Below are 21589 nucleotides of genomic sequence, written 5' to 3' on the forward strand. Positions count from 1 at the left end.
CGAGTTATCATATCCTCACCTCCTTGCACGGTGAAGTTGTGAGCCTTGCTGCCATGTACATTGACACCACTGCACGTCAATGTCAGCTGCTCCACTGTGAGTGGAAGAATCAGTTCACTAACAACGTAGTTCTTTTGACGATGATTCTTTAATGTCTATGCAAAGAGAAACAAAAACACAAACTTATAATACAAACCAAAATGAGAAACAGTGATAGCAAAGAAAACAAATTGGTGTCCAATATTTAAGTTTCCTTTTCAAAGTTGTTAATGAATCTATATTGTCAGAAGCCACTGTTTGAAATATGTTTGACAATGACAAATGAAAAGTAACATCATTTCTACATAGTACTGTTGTTGTAACGGTTTACGATCTAAATACTGATGTGTACACCAGGTCTGTGAGGATTTTCAAAATATAGCATCCAGTGGCATGTGTTCTCACAACTGTCTAGCTGGTGTCAAGCCAGTGTGAGAAGTTTCTTGTAAAAACATCTCACTGCTCTCAGGTTGTAAAAAAAAATCATTTGCTCCTTCATTTGGTAGTGAAGATAATCATGTTTTTTTTATTACGGTGGGGTTTAAGGGATCGATAGGCAGCACTACATATGGTGTGCCGGTGAGTCTTTTGGCGTGTGCCATAGGTTCGCCACTCCTAGATAAACCTTAGTAGTCAGACATAAATCCCTTCCCCACTGCACCAGAGGTATACTTGTTCAAGGCTTGTTCATTCTTCGACAAGCTTTGATTTATATTAATTCACTGTCTTTTCCAGGTAATTGTATGAAGTGGACTTGTTCACTATTTACATACCGGCTTCTTTTCTGCATTACATGTAACCCTTGGCAATGGATAACCTTTGAACACACATGTCAGGTTCACATGGGGTCCATTTCTCTGGAACACCTTCTTGGTGCAGTTCACTCGAGGTGGCCCTGCAAAAAGAAATATTCAGGGTTCACTCCTTGGGCTGCTGAACCAACACGCCAAATGTTATACAACCTTGTATTTACTCCCCACGTCCTTCATGTTGAAAGACATTTTCTTAGCACCAGCATCTTACAGCACCTAAGCCATTCTATACGTGCAAGGGTAAATAGAAGCAGTCTAGTAGGATCTGAACCGGAGTTATCCGGCCAAGTTTGGGTTGTCTGGGCTGTATTCGATCTCATTCCTTTCCAGCAGGAAAAGGGACCATAATAAGAAGAGCTCTAGGATGTGTTGGGTATTAAATTGAGAGTGAAGAATATCAGAATTTTAAAGGAAGGGGTATGGATCCTATCAGAGTCAAGCAGAATGTATTAGAATGTGTTCATAGGGTCCTACAGCACAGAAACAGGCCCTTCACCCCTCCATCTCCATGCTGTCCATTGTACTCCATTTACCAGCATTTGCTTTGCAGCCTTCTAAGCCTTGGCAATTTAAGTCTGGGCCTAGTTACTTCCCTCATGTGGTGACGGCATATGCCTCCACCACCTCCAGACTGCAGCCACTCTCTGCGTGAAAAAAAACTCCCCCTCAGATTCCCTCCAAACTTCCCACCTCTCAACTTAACTCTGTAGAATGATTTTGCAGGCAGGATGTTCATACCTTTCACCACAATGCTGATGGTTTTTTGCCGGTTTAGGCTCGGAACGCCTGGGATAGTGGCTTTGCAGCTGTAGTTTCCAGCATCGTCAAATGTAACCACCGGCAGGCTGAGCAGATTTCCAGAGCTAACTGTTGTCTTCTGAAACAGTACGATAATGTAACAGAATAATTCAGAAATTCTGCAAAGTTAGGAACTTTAAATATTTAAGGATTGTAATGTCCAGATGTGACAAGTATCATGGCAATAATAAATGGGATTAAAATTTCATACATTTACCGGGATTTAACAGCCTATATTCTGGGATTTATAGAACCTTCTTCAGTGGGTGTAGTTCACTGGATTGTAGAATAGTTGCCCTGGTTTATAAAGTGAGAAATGTATGCCGACACTTGGGGTCGTAGAGAGCGATGGAAAAGGAATCGTGCATGATATCAGAGCAAGGGAATTTGCTGAACTCTTATTGTGGACAGATAGAAAATCAAGTTGTGATTCTGAGGAATCAGAATGGATTTAATTTAAGCAAATTACATTTGACAAGTCTGTCAAGCTTGCAGCTTCAGTATGCTGGGTGGATAACAGTAGATAAAATAAATTCCTGTTCAGAATGTGGGCTCCTGGAATAGCCTGATATTTTAGCATGTACTGAGGGGTGAATATTAGAAAGTAATCAAGGTGTAGCAGGGTATAAATAAATGGGCCATTTTCAGAATGGCAATGCCTAATCACTGTGAATTAACTGTTTGTGTATGTTTGCAAGGGAGAGAGAAGAGGGAGAGTATGAAACTCCCACAACATGTGACACCACCCCTCTGCATCTTCGATTCTCTCCCTCTTCCGTCATTCACATTTTCTGACCTCCTCCTCCCACCTCTTCCCACAGACTCACTTTAGCCTTGCCCACCTCTGTTCACATCTCTACCTCCTAACTCTGTCCATTCTCCAGCTTTGCCACATTGATCTACACCATCCCAAAACACATTTCCAGAATCAGTAGCTTATGAGTGTATTTAACTACTCCCTAAATTGTTACATCAAACACTAAAAGAGACAAGAATTAGTATAGACATATAAATGGTATAAATGGCTCTAAATTCTTGGCAACATTGGAATTAACAATGAGTATGGTTCCCCACATCATTTTTGAGGCTTCATTCATACCTTATGTTTTGTCCAGACCACAGATGCCTGTTGGGATGCCTCCATTTCACAAGATATATTTATATTTCTGTCACCGTCTGTGAAAATGTATGGAGCTTTTGGTTTCAATACCATGGGATCCAGATCTGTTTGAAAGCAGCACAAGAAGGAGAGAAGGTCTCTGTCTATTTTTTTGTGATTAAACTGTAGGCATCTCTTAATTGACAGGTGAAGCAGGAATCTCATATTTCATTATACAACCAGCGTGTTTGACTCTAATTCACCAAACAGAATAGGTATCCTTGGTACATTCTCGATGCTGGGGTGGCTAGTGCCCACGATGGAGATGGCTGAGTTTGTAATCCTCTGCAGCTTTATCCAATCCTATGCAGTGCCCGCCACCCCCCCAGACAGTAATGCAAACAAGTTAGAAGGCTCTCCACAGTACACCTGTAGACATTTGCTTGTATCTTTGGTGATACACCAAATCTCCTCAAACTGTAAATGCATCAATATGCTGGGCCCAGGTTAGATCCTCAGAGATGTTGACACCTGGGAACTTAAAACTGCTCACCCTTTCCACTGCTAATCCCTCGATGAGGACTGGTGTGTGTTCACTCAACTTCCCCTTTCCTGAAGCCCACAATCCATTCTTTGGTCTTACTGGTGTTGAGTACAAGGTTGTTGCTGTGACACCACTCAACCAGCTGATCTATCTGTCTCCTCCTCATCACCATCTGAAATTCTGCCAACAACAGTTGTGTTGTCAGCAAATTTTTAGATGGTGTTTGAGAGAAAGGGAGAATACATTGGCTTTAGGAGGTTGGGTATGAGTGTATCACTTGATTAGGAATGCTCTTGGGGAGGGGGGGAATAGGGAGGGCAAAGGGAGGCTATGAGATAGACCTAGCAGGTAAGGTTAAGGAAAATCCCAAGAGGTTCTATAGCTAAAGGATGTTTAGGGAGATAGAAGCTCTCCTTATTATCAGCAGGGTTGCTTGTATCTCAAGCCACAGGAGACAATTCATATTACCAGGGAGGAGATATTTGCAGCATTACAGCACAATCAGGTGACTTAATCCTCAGGGCTTGACTGAGTGTATACTTGGACTTTGTGGCAGGGGAGAGTCTTGTGGAGACATTTGCTTCATCATTAGCCACTGGTGAACTTACCAAGGAATGGAAAGTGCTAATGCTGGTCCATTGTTTATGAAGTGTAGCAAGGACAAACCAGGGAACTGTAGACCAGTCAACCCGACATCTGTAGTAGGGAAGTTACTGGAGAGAATTCTATGAGGCAGGATCTACCAGCATTTGGATAGATAGTCTTATTATAAGGAGTCAGCATAGTTTTGTGGATGGGGCGGCATGTTAGTGTAGTGATTAGTGCAATCGCTTTACAGCAGCAGCAGTCACTGAATGGGGATCAATTCCCACCACTGTCTGTAAGGAGTTTGTACATTCTCACCGTGACTGCATAGGTTTCTTTCAGGTGCTCTGGTTTCCTCCCACATTCCAAAAACATAGGAAGTAGAGGGTGGTGATTGATGGTTGTCTCTCAGAATGGAGGCTGGTGACCAGTAGTCTGCTACACAGGTCGGTGCTGGAACCCTTGTTATTCATTATTTATATAAACGTACAAGCCTTGATCAGCAAGTTTGTGGATGATCAAAATTAGGAGCTGTTGTTGATCGTGAAGAAGGTTATGGTAGATTTCAGGGGGATCTTAATCAGTTAGGGAAGTAACTGAGGAGTGGCAATACAGGTAAGTGTGAGCTGATGCATTTTGGAAAGTCAAAGCAGTAATTGACTTATGCTATGAAAGGTAGGGTACTGGGAGTGAATGGAACAGAGGAACATACGAGTTCAGTTGCTTAGTTTATTGAAAGCAGCATCACAGGTAGACAGGGTGATGAAAAATGCTGGTATTCATCAATCAGGGTGTTGTGTGTAGGAGATGGGACAAGTCATTGGTGAAACCACACTTGGAGTACTGTGTACAGTTTTGGTCACCCTGTTAAAGGAAGGATGTGGCTAAACTGCAAAAGAGTGTAGGAAAGATTTACAAGGATGTTGCCAGGACAAGAGGGCCTGATTTATAGGGAGAGTTTGGACAGGCTACATTTTACTTCTTGATACACAAGAAGATGAAGGGCGACCTTATGGGAATGTCAAAAAATTATGAGAGCATGGAGAAGATGAATGATAACAGTCTTTTCCATGGGTTAGGGGAATCCAAAGCTGGGGGAATAGATTTAGTGTGAGAGGGGAAAGATTTATAAGGGTCCTAAGAGGCAACTTTTTTCATGCAGAGGGTGGTGAGTATATGGAATGAACTGCTTGAGAAAGTGGTTGAGGCAGGTACAACAGTATCACTTAAGAAGCACTTGGACAGGTTATGGGCCAAATGCAGGAAATTGAAGCACCGTGATCAGCACGGGCTTGGGCCATAGAGCCTATATTCCAGTTGTATTGCTCTCTGATTCAATGATTCTAATTGCATCAGCAAGGTAGATTTTCACTGTCCCAGCACACGCTACACCCTCCACTGCTCCCATCCACTCCAAAGGCTCAAAAAGATTCAAAGGTTAATTTATTATTTAAGTACGTATGCAGTATACAACTCTGAGAGTTGTCTTCTCCAGATAGCCACAAACAAAGAAAACCATAGGAGCCATTCAAAGGAAAACATCAGACCCCAACCCCTTCCTGCACAAATGGCAACATGATCATCAGAACTCCCTACACAAAAAAAAATGCACAATGGCAACAAGAGCAGCAAGCCCTTTCCCCATGCTGAAAAACAAATTGTGCAAACTACAAGAACATCAAACCCCAAACCCTCTTCCCCCCCCCCCCCACACTTCGAATCCATTTGGAAAGACTTGTTACTATAACACAGACACACCAATGGAACTGGATTACAGTTCAGAGTTTTTGGGTGAGAATGTGGTGGAAAAGAGGAGTGAAAGTATATACCTACAATTCACTATTAGCGTCCTGTTGCTAGTGATTTCTTCTGTTGTCTCAAGGTCCAGGACCCTGCAGCCATAAACACCACTGTCATTCCGGGTCAGTCCTGTAAACATTATTGTGCTGTGCATGATGGTTATCCAAGGAGGTTGATTTTGAATGTCCTCAATCTTTCCATCCTGTTTATCAGAAAGGAAGTCAAGTTCATGTTAATAAAATTCATTCCATCTAATTAGCCTGAGAATGCTTAAATGTTTAAAGGCATTGCAGTGTCAGGAACACAGGCCTGACCATTCATTTGGGATGTTGTCCATTGAAATCATTTCTATAGGATCTGCCTCTTACCCTGTGAGGAACTCGTGTGTCAGACTGTGGGCTGCTGGCAATGGGTCGAACATAAGAGGAAGTGAACACTAATGCATGACGATTATTAAATTTTATTTAACCTCAGCCTCAATAGGTACTATTGATGCAAGGCTTCGAACAGCCTGGGCAGTTCAGCATTAGGGTAGCAGCTAATTAGCCAGTCGTGTAACCCAGAGCGTGAGGGTAATAGCCGTCTCCTTGAGCTCTAAACTCGATACATCCATAAGTGTTGCACTAGTGATTCTTTAGTCTCTTTGAAGAGAGGCCGAGAAAGCGCCAGGTTAAACTAGACTGGATACAAATCATTAGAATAATTTATTTTTAGTGTGAGTATGATTGCAATCATTTAGGCCAATCAGCATCACTTGTACAAAATAATGAATATACCCTAGTTATCTACACCAGTGATTTATCTTGCTAGACAAGCTATACTAATTTCAGTCTTGTAACAGTCTCCCAGCCTTTGCTGATTATGTTTATTTGCATTGTTTATGTTATTTCTCTGTCCTAAAGGATTAGTGATACACAGTATGTGAGCAGCACGGTAGTGTAATGCTATTACAGTGCTAGCGACCCGGGTTCAACTCCCACCGCTGTCTTAAGGAGTTTCATAAACACCAGAAAATCTGCAGATGCTGCAAATCCAAAGCGACACACACAAAAAGCTGAGGAACTCAGCATTTTCTTTACGGAGCTTGTACGTTCTCCCTGTGACAGCGTGGGTTTCCCCCGGGTGCTCCAGTTTCTCCCACAGTTCAAAGACGCACCAGTTAGCGGGTTAATTGGTCACATGGGTATAATTGGGTGGTGCGGATTCATTGGGCCGGAATAAGTCTCTGTTACCCTGCTGTATCTCTAAATGTGTGGAATTTATTAACTGTTGCAGTCTTGAGAGGGAAATCACCTCCATTTTAATTGGCCACTGTCTGAATACCTTTTGAGCCCTGAGTGGTCACAATGACTCATTTGAAATTAATGTTTAATTCAATTTTTTACATCAAAGAAATGCTCAAAAGGCCGTGAAAGTGGAACCTGTGGAACAGTGGTTGGTGCTGCTGCCACCCAGCTCCAGGGTCGCAGGTTCAGTCCTGACCTTGGGTACTGTCTGTGAGGAACCTGTCCATTCTCCTTGTGCCTGCATATGTTTCTGCTGGATGCTCCAGCCAATCCCACATCTAAAAGATGAATTGACTTCTGTAAATTCAAAAAGTGGCAAAAGCAGGAGGGAAAATAAGCAAAAGATGGAATAGGAATGATGGGATTGTTCTATTGGGGGCTGAGTGGCTACCTTCTACATTGTAATAGATACTACGTAAATGTAGCAGGAGTTACAGCTAGCCTGTATACAGATTGTAGGAATATTGAAATTTATTTATTGATTTCAAGGTACAGGTCCTTTGTGCCCAATGAGCCACGCCACCCAGCAACCCACACATTTAACCCTCGCCTGATCACAGGACGATTTACAATGACCACTTAACCTAACTGGTACATCTTTGGACTGTGGGAGGAAACCCATGTGCTCACGGGAAAAATGTACTAACTCCTTACAGAGGACGGCAGAATTGAACTCTGAACTCCAATGCCCCGAGCTGTAATAGTGTTGTGCTAATCGCTACGTCACCATGATATTCTGACGAATGAATAGACAATGACTTTAGCTGATTAATAGACAGCAATGTAAAAGGACTTTCCTGTGATCTTTGGCTGCTGAAATTCTCTACCTGGGGTCTGACATGAGGAAACATGACATTATTAGCAACCATACAGACTCGATCATGTCTTCAAGGAAGGAAGTAGGGACGTGAATATGTATTCTCTAGAAACAAACCATTCTGTTGAGCTCCTGAGCTGTTCTATTTGCAGATTAAGAGTAACAGACACATTTCTGCTCTCATGATGCTCCTCACCTGCTCTCTGAAAAAGGTATAGTCAACGCTAGTTGAGCCATCGGCTTGGCACTCCACGGTCACGTTGTCCATCTCTCTCACCACACTGGGGCGAATCAGTAATTTCACATTCTCTGTTGGATCTAGTGAGGAACAAAAGGAAATAGGGACTAGAATACTGTAATAAAATTACTGATACTGAGCATTATGACGTAACAAATAAATTTGACTTGTAAGGAAGGCATTCATTTCACTGGAATATGTTTCATTTATCCTCTGGAACGTCTGCCATCTCCAAAGAGATCCTATCATTAAACATATATTTACCTCCCCCCTCCCCCTACTTTCTGCAGGAATCACTCCCTCGGCAATTTCCTTGTCCGCTCATCCCTCCCCACTAACCTCCCTCTAGATACTTACCCCTGCAGTACTACACCTGCCCTTACACCTCCTCCCTCACCTCCATTCAGGGCCCCAGACAGTCCTTCCAGGTGAGGCGACATTTCACCTGTGAGTCTGCTGGGGTTGTCTGTTGCGTCCGGTGCTCCCGATGTGGCCTCTTACGCTGGTGAGTCCCATCATAAATTGGGGGATTGCTCCATTGAGCACCTCCGCTCCATCCACCAAAAGCGGAACTTCCCAAACATTTTAATTCCCATTCCTATTCTCATTCCGACATTTCGGTCCACAGCCATCTCTTGTGCCAAGATGAGGCCACCCTCAGGATGGAGGAGCAACATCTTATATTTCATCTGGGTACCCCACAACCTTGATGGCATGAATATCGATTTCTCCTTCCAGTGAAAAAAATTCTCCCCCCCCCGATTCCCCCACCCTGACCTCTCACCTCTTCTCACCTGCCTATCACTCACCCCCTTTCCCTTTCTCCTATGGTCCACTCTCGTCTCCTATCAGATTCCTTCCTCTCCAGCCCTTAACCTTTCCCACCCACCTGGCTTCACCTGTCACCTTCCAGCCAGACTCCTCCCCCTCCCCCCACCTTTTTATTCTGATATCAGTCCTGAAGAAGGGTCTTGGTCCAAAATGCCGACGGTTTATTCATTTCCACAGATGCTGCCTGACCTGCTGAGTTCCTCCAGCATTTTGTGTGTGTTGCTGTCTCATTTATTCAGTTGTTCCAGTTGCATCAGAAATGATTACTAACAACTCATTAGTGACCAGCTGACATAAAGCACCTCACACGTTATATCAACCTGTCAAGCTTCAGGGAATGGCACTCAGGGAATTGTGCTAATATTATTTTGTGACTGTATGTACTGCGTGTGACTATATGGACTGTGTTTTGCACCTTGGCCCCAGAGGAACAATGTTTCACTTAGCCGTATACATGTGTATGGTTGAATGACAATAAACTGAACTTGAATTTGAAAAATAATGCATTACTTAGTACTTCCTCCTCTGGGCTGTATTTAGGACACTTTGGAACATAGTTTCAAGTATTATCTGTGGAACGTTCTGATTTATCATTGGGAAACTTAAAATCAGGATTCACAGAGGCACATAATTCTTCTCTGATGATTCAGTAGCTCCTCCAATGGCCATAAAATTCAGCCTATTTTTGCACATTAACTTCTTTATATGACATTGAATTTAGTGTACAGTCACGTAGAAAGAAATTTAGATGTGAAGTGATTTGAATTAAGTACCTAGAATGTAGACCAAACAGAAACAGCACAATACTGCTTTCTGCCACAAGATGGAGGCCACTTAAGAAAATTCATCAATGACCTGAGACTTAACCTGTGCCATGTCACTACATTGTGCTTCAGCCCTAACGATACTCACTGACGCTGAGTTTCTGGACAGCAGAGAGACCTCATAAGCTGTGGCAGATGAAGCCATATGAAGTGCAATCAGTCACTAAACAGAAACCTTGATCAAAATAACAGAAACCTTGATTGCAAAATAATTCATGTCCTCTGCCTTGGAAACAGAAAAGAAACTTGCCAGACGTGACGGCAATTAGAGACCTTGGCCACGGGCTCTACTGGGAGGCAGATAAACCTCTGAACCTCTGAGCCAGGCTTGCCCGTGTAGGAACCAAGCAGCACAGACCATCGAATGAGAGGGTCCCAGTGCCATATTGCTTACCATTCAGCCAGGCCATGCCGACCACTCGAAGGTGTGAACAGAAAATTAGTCGGCCAACAGGAAATGGAGAGAGGTGTAAATGTATCTTGGCAAGTTGTTATGAAGTGTAACGTGCTGAGCTGCTACTTTTCATGGCATGTCTACCCTGTGTTTGTATACCAATGACAACAAACTTGAACTTGAGAGTGTGAGTGGTTTCCACAGAAATCAGTGGCAAGGCCTCAGCACTCTTCAGTTTCTCTGAAGCTGTAAAGCTCAGTTCAAAGTTGAAAATAAATCCACTATCACAGTCCATACGTATACGTCACGATATACTGCACTGCCTTCTACATGACGTTTCCATTTTACCTGTGTAAATATATGGGACGTGATCTGTCTGGATGGCATGCCGAACAAAATCTTTTCACTGTATGTGGCAAGTATCAATTTATGTATATGATTTGGATGAAAGTACTGAAAGAACACAAAGGTAGTTAGGAAAATAAATTCTGAAAGGACAGAAAGAGGCTTCAAAAGGTATGGGAATAATGAATGCACTAAGATCCGGCAAATAGAATATATTGTTGAAAATTATGGAATTGTCCATTTAGACAGGAAAGATTAAGAAGCATTTAATCTAAATGGTGAGAGATTGCAGAGTTCAGCTATCTGGAGGGATCTGAACCTACTAGTGCATGGGTTCGTCATTATGTGCCATGGACATGGGCAGTCATGGTCTTTCCTTGACCATGATTGTTCTTCACAAGCTTTTCTACAGAATTGATTTGTTATTGTCTTCTTCTGGGCAGTGTCGTTACAAGATGGGTGACCCCAGCCATTATCAATATACTTCAGAGATTGTCTGCCTGGCATCAGTGGTCACATAACCAGGGCTTGTGATATACACCAGCTGCTCATACGACCATCCACTGCCTGCTACCATGGCTTCATGTGACCCTGATCAGTAAGTGCTACACCTTGCCCAAGGGTGACCTGCAGGCGAGCAGAGGGAATGAGCGCCTTACACCTCCTTTGGTAGAGACATCTCCCCACCCCACCACCCAGATGGGGGTATATGGATACAGCAAATAAATTTCAGAAAGCTAACAGAATATTATTGTTTATTGCTTGGGAAAATGAATATGCAAGTAGTGAGGTTACACTTCAGTTCTATAATGAAATAAAATCTGGTATATGGTCTCTTTATTTAATAAAGGATGAAAATATGATGCAAGTAGTTTACCAGACTAATAAACGAGTTGTATTTGTATCTCCTTAGATAAGATACAAATACTTAAAAAACAAGATCCTCAGGAGCTGATATGGAGAAGATGTTTTCTCTTGACGTAGAATTTAGAAGTTGGAATCCCAATTTTAAAATTGACGTCACCTCCAGATCCGCTTGATACTTTTTCTCTTAAAGGGTTATGAGTCTCTGGAAACCCTCTTCCTCAAAAGGCAGTCTTCCAATTTATAAGGGAAAGGTAGATAGCTATCTGATTGATTCCTATGTATCTCTAGTAATTTTCAACTCTTTGTTGAAAGAATCTATGACATCACAAAGAAAGTGCACCAGTGTCTTTACAAAATTTGTGAGAGTATTTGGTGACATACCAAATCTCCTCAACTTCCTAACAAAGTACAGGGGCTACTTTTCATGGCAAAGTACAAAGTATGCCTTCTTCATAAATGCATCAATATGTTGGACCCAGGTTAGATCCCTGTGGTGTTGAAGCTGCTCACCCTTTCCACTGCTGACTCCGTGATGAGGTCCAGTGTGTGCTTTGCTGACCTCTGACCTCCCCATTGTGACGTTCTTTGGTCTTGCTGACATTGAGTGTGGGTCCCTGCGACACTGTGCTGTTTTGTACTTGTCATTGTGCTGTTAGTATTTATTACGACTGTGTGCACTAATCTTTCGTAAGAGTGCAGGTTGAGGTATGCAGGGATCTCACATAGAGTAGGAGTGAAGGTCGAGGGTACAATGACCATTAGATGGTGGAGCATGCTTGAGGGGCTGAGTAGCCTACTCTTGCTCCTATTGCGTTCCGATCTATTCTTACTTTCTTCTTCTTACTTTTTAATTTATGTTATTTTTTGTATTTTTTTTTCTCACGGTAACACATCGAAGCTGCACCCTCTCTAACATGCTGGTAGAGAGAGTTTTATTTGGTTTTTTTTTTAGCGTTGGAAATGGTTACATCCCGACACGCAGGACAGAAGCAAGGTTGCATTGTGTATTTCACGGACCAGCTAATGCTGGCCGGTTTAGCGAGCAGAGCGGCGGACACCCCTGCTGAAATCCGGAGGAAAACACACAGAGGATGCAGAGGGGGATCACAAAGCCGAGGAAAGAGGACCGGGTCGAGACAACAGAGACTTTTGGAGAAGAGGAGTTCGGTACCGGAAGTGCACTGAGAGCGGTAAGCGTAAAGGAGTTGGGTGCTTACTGATCTGGTTAACAACAGATGGTGCAATCTGGGGCATATTACGATCGAGGAACGTGTTTGCAGACTGGATATTGAACTTTTTACTGTTGGACTTCGGCCACATTCCACCGTGATACAACACTTGGCGGCACGGGAGGTCGTTCCTGCCTGTGGCCATCGAACCTGCAGCTCCTCCCGTGGAGGGTCAGACACCCTGAGCCAATAGACTGGTCCTGGATTTATTTTCCGTCTGGCATAGTTTGCATTTTGTTGTTTGATTGTTGGGGGTTTTTGTATTGCTGTATTTACGCTCTATTCTTGGTTGGTGCGGCTGTAATGAAACCAAATTTCCCTCGGGATTAATAAAGTATATCTATCTAACTATCTATTTGTGTACTCTTAGTGCTTACAGCTATGGCTTTGTGAGACAGGTAAAGGCAATATCACACTAACTCCAGGTTTAGATCTTCCCTGTGATGCTCATCAATACTCACATAAGATTGAGAATTTGATCTTTTTGGACTCCATCATCTTGTCCACTCCGTATGGCATCCTGTAGCTCACCTCACAGTAAAACATAGAATCTTTGTCCTCTTTTTTAGGCAGGTAATGAAGTTTGCTACTGATCGTGTTAAGGCCGTTGGCTTCTTGTGTTGACTGAACTATCGCGAACATCTCTGAAGAAAAAGATACATTGAGAGAGAGATCAGGTTAAACTCACCATAATCAGAATCAGGTTTAATATCACCGGCATATGTCGTGAAATTCGTTAGTGAAATACAAATACAGAGAAAAAAACTGAATTACAGTAAGTATATATACAGTGCCTATAAAAAGTATTCAACCTCCCCCCCAAGAAGTTTTCATGTTTTATTGTTTTGATTTTCCTAATTGCAACCATGACCGAGTGTCAACAAGTGGTTTAGACTGGAAGTGCTAAAAGACACCAGAAAATCCCTGTTTTCTAACGGTGAGCACTGAAATTTGTAATGTGCTTGAAAAAGAAACCTCATAAACGTGGGTCAATTAACTACTTTTCAAATATTCATTTATCTTAAGTAAGTGGAAACTCTGCTGCTACCAAGACAGGATAGGATTTGCTTGAGACTCATTCATCTATTCTGGCCACATATTTGACAGTATCCAAAATAAGAAGACCAACCAGCTGATACTTTGTTTAAATAAATGATCTGTTTCTTCAGTTGCTTCTCACCTGTGAACTAGTTATCTCCAGACATGCATGCGCCTTGTTCAAACCTTTGCAGTAGCATGGAACCCCCACGTGCACAACTGCACACACCTGGTTCTGTTTCAAACCCCCAAAGGTGATTGTAGATTTAGCAAGTCAATGCAGCTTATATGGAGAATAGATACAGTTCTCCACTATTTGCAGGTCGCATGTCCCAGAGATGGTTGTGGAAGGAAAGGGGATGAGAAGAGACATAAACTGTTACGTACTTTCCTTTGTTTCAGCTGTGAGATGCAGAGGAGTGCGGTCTTTGTACCAGGTGATATTAGGAGCAGGGTAACCATTCCTTGTGACACAACTGGCGACCTAATAGAGAAACAGATATTCCATAATAAATAGAAAAAAAGATTAGACTGTTTAGAAAATTACCAATATGCACAAAATGCCCTTAAATTTCCAGATGCTTTGAAATGAGCATAATTGCATGCTCTCTCTAGCTTTCTACCACAAACTTTACGTAGATAAAAGAACAATCTTCTGGGTTTGCATATAGGCACAAAGGATTGAACTTCAGTCGGCAAGTAGCCGAAACAACAATCAAACCAAGTTAATAGACAGCAGCTTCAATTTTATTACACTTTAATGCACATTGCAGACTTCTGCATTGGACCAGAAGTCACTACAAAGTACTGTGAGAGCAGCTGAGAGGATCATAGGTGTCTCCCTACCATTCATCGGGGACATTTATCAGGAGCGCTGTGTACGCAGGGCCTTTAGTATTATTGGGGATCCCACCCATCCACCAGCACCCTCCTTGACTTTCTACCATCAGGCAGGAGACTCCGATGCATAAAAAATGCACAGTCAGGATGGGAAAACAGTTTCTTCCCTCAGGCCATTAGGCTTCTGAACTTCCTGCCGCATCGCGTTCAAAGTGTCACTGGTTAATCTGTTGTCTCATTTGACAGTATACATGTACTATATATAGTTAAATGACAATAAACTTGACTTAAGTATTTCACCCATTTTGTTTTCAATAATATGACGGCCTGCTACCTACTTGTGACACATAACTTGACTAAACTATATTCTTTAAAACAGATACTCAAAATTTGTGGGATTAGGATTATAGGAACAGGTACTCAGCTACTTAGCTCCTTACAGTATTGACATTCAATGATACCATTGCTGATTTGTGATAAATATATGTCAGTTAATGACAAAACTCAAGACTCTGTGGAAAGAAAGGTCTCTCTTTATAATGGTACTGAAAGAGAACCCGTACTGAAGTTTGCTTTTAAGCTCAAAGGGATGTGAATATCTCTGAAATTACTTTGCACAATAAAAATGTCTAAATATAAACACAACTAAATGCCAGCTGTTAGCCTTCCATACCTCCTCTGGTCTTGAGGCCGATACTGATATGGTTTTTTCAATTTTTTTTATCTCAGGCACGTCTGGTGCACCTGCCAAAAGAATCAGTAAATGTTGGTTACACAGAAGCAAACATTACAGCTAAATACAGCTGTATCAACCTTAATGCAGCTATAAAAAATGAGGCTTTGCTCTTGAAAACCAAAGCAAAAATTGCAGCAGCTGAAAATCTGAAGGAAAAAACAGAAAATGCTGCAATCAGTAAGCAGGTCGGGCAGCATCTACACGAAGAGGAGAACAGTTAACGTTTCAGGGCATTGGACCTGAAATGTTAACTTTGCTCTCCTTTTCACAGATGCTGCCCGACCTGCTAAGTATTTCCAACAATCTTTGTTTTCATGAAAGCTTATATATGAACTGCTTACAACCAACCAGCCACAAGAAAGCAGTTGTAAAGTCTGTAGAGGTTTCCCCCAGGTTGCAGCAGGCTCCTGATCCTGAGATGGGCAATCAACGTCAGGGGGTGCGCAAAAAGAACCACCTTTCAGTCAGGGCCACGGTCAAAATTTAAAAGGCAGAGCTTTGCGGCAGTTTCCTTGAGTTGAGGAGCAACCAATCAGCAAGAGGCAGTGTGTAAAAAGAGTTACCTTTCAGTTAGGGCCGCAATCAAGATTTAAAAGGCAGAGCTTTGCGGCAGTTTCCTTGAGTTGAGGAGCAACCAATCAGCAAGAGGCAGTGTGTAAAAAGAGTTACCTTTCAGTTAGGGCCACAATCAAGATTTAAAAGGCAGAGCTTTGCGGCAGTTTTCTCTGAGTTGGACAATCAACGTCGGGGTGCGTTAAGAGAGCTACATTTCAGTCAGGGCGGCGATCAAGATTTAAAAGGCAGAGCTTTGCGGCAGTTTTCTCTGAGTTGAGGAGCGACCGATCAGCAAGAGGCAGTACGTTAAAAGAGCTACCTTCCAGTCAGGAATGCAAACAAAATTTAAAAGGCAGAGCTCGCAGCAGTTTTCTCTGAGTTGGACAATCAACGTCAGGGGGTGCGTTAAAAGAGCTACCTTTCAATCAGGGCTGTGATCAAGATTTAAAAGGCAGAGTTTTGCGGAAGTCGCTCTGAGTTGAGGAGGAACCAATCAGGAAGAGGAAATCATTAGAAAGGCAAATAAAAATGACATAAGTGCAAGCAGAGCAGCCATTGTGGTGAGTGTTGGTGGCTTGGCCCATCAGGCTTAGGTGAGATCAGGCTTTGCTGAGGTAAAAATATCTGGCAACACACACTAAATGCTGAATGCAGCAGGCCAGGCAGCATCTATAGGAAGAGGTACAGTCGATGTTTGGGCTGAGACCCTTCGTCAGGACTAACTGAAAGAAGAGATAGAAAGAGATTTAAAAGTGGGAGGGGGAGGGGGAGGGGGAGGGGGAGGGGGAGATCCGAAAAGATAGGAAAAGACAGGAGGGGGAGGGATGGAGCTAAGAGCTGGAAAGTTGATGGGCAAAAGGGATATGAGGCTGGAGAAGGGAGAGGATCATGGGACGGGAAGCCTAGGGAGAAAGAAAGGGGGAGGGGGGATCCCAGAGGATGGGTAAGGAGTTTTAGTGAGAGGGATAGAGGCGAGATTCTCTGGGTGCAATGGAGACATCCAGATGGTATGTTGCCTCCCTGGTGCCAGGATCAGGGATATCACAGATCGGGTCCATGGCATTCTCAAGGAGCAGCCAGAAGTCCTGGTACATATTGGTACCAATGCCATAGGTAGACAAGGTGAGGAGGTCCTGAAGAGAGATTTTAGGGAACGAGATAGAAAGCTAAGAAGCAAGTCCTCCAGGGTAGTAACCTCTGGATTGCTGCCTGTGCTATGTCCCACTGAGCATGGCTGAGGAACTGGTGCTGGGGGCAGGGGTTCAGATTTATGGATCACTGGGATCTCCTCCGGAGAAGGTAAGACCTATACAAAAAGGACGAGTTACACTTGAACCCGAGGGGGTTCAATATGCATGTGGGCAGGTAGTTGGTTTACAAACAAAGGTAATATGCAGTGAGACTGCTAGCAAGAGAGGCCGATGACAGGACAAAATTGCAGTCAACACCCGTCCTGGAGTTCAAGGCTGGAATCTTGAGAGCTGGGATCAGAGGGGGGAGGGGGGAGGCTGGGGGTGTCAATGGAGAGGGGAGGGTTGGGGTTAGAGGAAGATGGAGCCTCTGAGTACCCAGGAGCTGACGGTGGGATCTGAAGGAGACGGGACTGCAGAGTGGTGGTGGGGGAAGGGGAAACGGGAGTCACAACAGCAGCACATAAAGACCCGGCCTGGAGTTCAAGGCTGGCGTAGCAGTTGGTGGTTGTGCAATCGCTGTGAAGGTGTCCATGGTCGTTGCTGGAGTCCGGGTTTTGAATATGCCCTGAGGTGTTGGAGCCGGTGAGATCAGTGGCAGGGACCGCAATCTGAAGTTCATGCCTGCTAGCGTCGGGGCCGGCAGGCTCTGGAGTCCGTAGATGTAGGATCTTGTGATCTTTGCCTAACATGACAAAGTCAAAAAAACGGCGATTGCAGGCGTGGATCCAACGGAAGATGAAATAACGGGTAGGACCATTACAGACGGCGAAGAAAGTGTCCCGAAGGTGTGGAAGGGTCTGGGATAGGGCACCAAGTACCTCCTCATGGCAGAGAGAGTCGCCTTCAGAGCTTGACGGGAGAAGCGGCGAGAGGCAGAGTCAATAAAATGTGAGTACCTGGGATCCTCAGAAGGTCCAAATTGAGAGGCTTGGAAACGAATCCTAAAGCCAACTGGAGTAAGTTGGCGACGGAGGCACGTTCCAAGAAAGGATATATGGCTGTGATAGCGAGTCTGAGTCAAAATGTGGTCGAAAAGTTGAAGAGCCGAAGAAATCATAGATGGGGAGCAGTGAGAAATGGTTTCACTGAACTCCCGTCGAAGAGAAGATTTAAACTTCTTCAGTGTAGGCATCACTGGAAGGGGCTTCGCAGTAGTGAATTTTAAAACACAAACCTGAGGAAATCTGCAGATGCTGGAAATTCAAGCAACACACACAAAATGCTGGTGGAACGCAGCAGGCCAGACAGCATCTATAGGAAGAGGTACAGTCGATGTTTTGGGCCGAGACCCTTCATCAGGACAAACTGAAAGAAGAGATAGTAAGAAATTTGAAAATGGGAGGGGGAGGAGGAGATCCGAAATGATAGGCAAAGACAGGAGGGGGAGGGATGGAGCCAAGAGCTGGACAGTTGATTGGTAAAAGGGATACAAGCCACCCCACTAGTAATAGGGTTCCCCTTGTCCTCACCTATCACCCCACCAGCCTCTGAGTCCAACATATAGTTCTCCATAACTTCCACCACCTCCAATGGGATCCCACCACTAAGCACATCTTTCCCTCCCCCTCTCTCTGCTTTCCACAGGGATCGCTCCCTACACGACTCCCTTGTCCATTCGTTCCATTCGTCCCCCCCATCCCTTCCCACCAATCTCCCTCCTGGCACTTATCCTTGTAAGTGGAACAAGTGCTACACGTGCCCTTACACTTCCTCCCTCACTACCATTCAGGGCCCCAGACAGTCCTTCCAGGTGAGGCGACACTTCACCTGTGAGTCGGCTGGGATGATATACTGCGTCCGGTGCTCCTGATGTGGCCTTCTATATATTGGCGAGACCCAACGCTGACTGGGAGACCGCTTTGCTGAACACCTACGCTCTGTCCGCCAGAGAAAGCAGGATCTCCCAGTGGCCACACATTTTAATTCCACATCCCATTCCCATTCTGACATGTCTATCCACGGCCTCCTCTACTGTCAAGATGAAGCCACACTCAGGTTGGAGGAACAACACCTTATATTCCGTCTGGGTAGCCTCCAACCTGATGACATGAACACTGACTTCTCTAACTTCTATTAATGCCCCTTTAATCCTTCCTTTCTTACCCCACCCCTTATTTATTTATTTATTTTCTCCCTCTGTCCCTCTCACTATAACTCTTTGCCTACTCTCCATCTTCCTCTGGGCTCCCTTTCTTTCTTTCTCCCAAGGTCTCCTGTCCCATGATCCTCTCATATCCCTTTTGCCAATCACCTGTCCAGCACTTAGCTCCATCCCTCCCCATCCTGTCTTCTCCTATCTTCTCCTATCATTTTGGATCTCCCCCTCCCCCTCCCACTTTCAAATCTCTTACTAACTCTTCCTTCAGTTAGTCCTGACGAAGGGTCTCAGCCCGAAACGTCGACTGTACCTCTTCCTGGAGATGCTGCCTGGCCTGCTGCGTTCACCAGCAACTTTTATGTGTGTTGCTTGAATTTCCAGCACCTGCAGAATTCCTGTTGTTTGTGTTTTTAAAAATGTCTGGTAAGTTTCTGTCTTCCTGTTCTAATTTCTTCATCCTTATCTGTTAGGGCATTGTAGTTTAGTGAGAATGGGCTGCTGAGCCAGTGTTCTCTACTCTGTGTGGCATGAGGGAACTTTGGGAGACCTCCATTCTCCCAGATAAACACATCTGTACCAGGTGCACTGAGCTGTAGCTCCTGAGAGACCATATTAAGGAACTGGAGCTGCAGCTCAATGACTTTTGACTCGTACAGCAGAATGAGGAGGTGATAGACAGGAGCTACAGGGAGGTAGTTATCCCCAGGTTGCAGGAGACAGGTAACAGGGAGACTGTCAGGAGAAGGAGGGGAAGTACACAGCCAGTGCAGAGTATACCTGTGGCAGTTCCCCTCAATAATAAGTATACAACTTCAGATACTGTTGAGGGGGCGACCTACTGGGGGGAGCCACAGTGACCGGGTCTCTGGCACTGAGTCAGGAGCTGTGGCGCAGGAGAGAAGAGAGGTGAAGAGGAATGCAGTGTTGACAGGAGATTCCATAGTCAGAGGAACAGAGGCGAGATTCTCTGGGCGCGATAGAGACATCCAGATGGTATGTTGCCTCCCTGGTGCCAGGATCAGGGATATCACAGATCGGGTCCATGGCATTCTCAAGGAGCAGCCAGAAGTCCTGGTACATATTGGTACCAATGCCATAGGTAGACAAGGTGAGGAGGTCCTGAAGAGAGATTTTAGGGAGCGAGGTAGAAAGCTGAGAAGCAAGTCCTCCAGGGTAGCAACCTCTGGATTGCTGCCTGTGCTATGTCCCACTGAGCATGGCTGAGGAACTGGTGCTGGGGGCAGGGGTTCAGATTTATGGATCACTGGGATCTCCTCCGGAGAAGGTAAGACCTATACAAAAAGGACGAGTTACACTTGAACCCGAGGGGGTTCAATATGCATGTGGGCAGGTAGTTGGTTTACAAACAAAGGTAATATGCAGTGAGACTGCTAGCAAGAGAGGCCGATGACAGGACAAAATTGCAGTCAACAGGATGAGTTGCAACGTAAAAGGCAGACAAAATCAAAAGGTGAATACGGGACTGAAGGTGTTATATTTGAATGCGTACAGTACACAGAAGAAGGTAGATGAACTTGCAGCACAGTTACAGATCGGCAGGTATGATGTTGTAGGCATCACTGAATCGTGGCTGAAAGAAGATTATAGTTGGGAGCTTAAAGTCCAAGGATACACACTATATCGAAAGGATAGGCAGTAAGACAGAGGAAGTGGTGCAGCTCTGTTGGTAAGAAATGAAATTTAAGTCATTAGAAAGAGGTGACATAGGGTCAGAAGGTGTTGAATTATTGTGGATAGAGCTGCAAAGGTAAAATGACCCTCCAACCTGATGGCATGAACATTGACTTCTCTAACTTCTGTTAATGCCCCTCCTCCCCCTCGTACCCCATCCCTTATTTATTTTATTTTCTCCCTCTATAACTGCCGTATACAGACCCCAAAACAGTAGTAAGCATGCCCAAAAGACAACATTACAATTAGTCATGGGGAATTTCAGTATACAGGTAGATTGGGAAAATCAGGCTGGTGCTGGATCCCAAGAGGGGGATTTTCTAGAATATCTACAAGATGGCTTTTTAGAGCAGCTCATGGTTGAGACCACTAGGGAATCTGCTCTTCTGGACTGGGTGATGTGCAATGAACCAGAATTCATAAAAGACTTTAAGGTAAAAGAACCCTTAGGGGAAAGTGACCATAATAAGACTGAATTCATCCTAAAATTTGAGAAGGAGTAGCTAAAGTCAGATGTATCAGTATTACAGTGGAGTAAAGGGAATTCCAGAGGCATGAGAGAGGAGTTTGCCAGAACTGATTGGAAAAGAATACTGGCGGGGAAGATGGCAGACCAGCAATGGCTGGAATTTCTGGAAGCAAGTCAGAAGGCACAGTATATACACATCCCAAAAAGGAAGAAGTACTCTAAAGGCAAGATGACACAACTGTGGCTAACAAGAGAAACCAAAAGAGAGGGCATATAATATAGCAAAAATTACTGGGAACAGAGGATTGGAAAGCTCTTAAAAATCAACAGAAGGCAACTAAAAAGGTCATTAAGAAGGTAAACATTGAAAACGAAAGTAAGCTAGCCAATAATATTAAACAGGATACCAAAAGTTTCTTCAGGTACATAAAGGGTAAAAGTGAGTCAAAAATGGATATTG

At 44.0% G+C, this 21589-nt stretch overlaps 1 protein-coding gene across 2 annotated transcripts in view; it reads right to left on the bottom strand.

The window, feature by feature from the left end:
* LOC140184940 (cell surface glycoprotein MUC18-like) overlaps window positions 1-21589 on the bottom strand; it is a 133451-nt gene that overhangs the window by 11982 nt on the left and 99880 nt on the right. For both annotated transcript variants that reach the window (XM_072238175.1, XM_072238176.1), the window contains exons 4-12: window positions 15060-15130; window positions 13934-14030; window positions 12970-13152; window positions 7977-8098; window positions 5711-5879; window positions 2749-2873; window positions 1590-1728; window positions 813-934; window positions 20-155 (exon numbers count right to left, since the gene is read on the bottom strand). In XM_072238175.1, coding sequence (XP_072094276.1) covers window positions 20-155; window positions 813-934; window positions 1590-1728; window positions 2749-2873; window positions 5711-5879; window positions 7977-8098; window positions 12970-13152; window positions 13934-14030; window positions 15060-15130 — 1164 coding nt within the window. The remainder of the gene's footprint in view (window positions 1-19; window positions 156-812; window positions 935-1589; window positions 1729-2748; window positions 2874-5710; window positions 5880-7976; window positions 8099-12969; window positions 13153-13933; window positions 14031-15059; window positions 15131-21589) is intronic.

This window comes from Mobula birostris, chromosome 20 (genome assembly GCF_030028105.1).
Source record: "Mobula birostris isolate sMobBir1 chromosome 20, sMobBir1.hap1, whole genome shotgun sequence".
NCBI lineage: Eukaryota > Metazoa > Chordata > Chondrichthyes > Myliobatiformes > Myliobatidae > Mobula > Mobula birostris.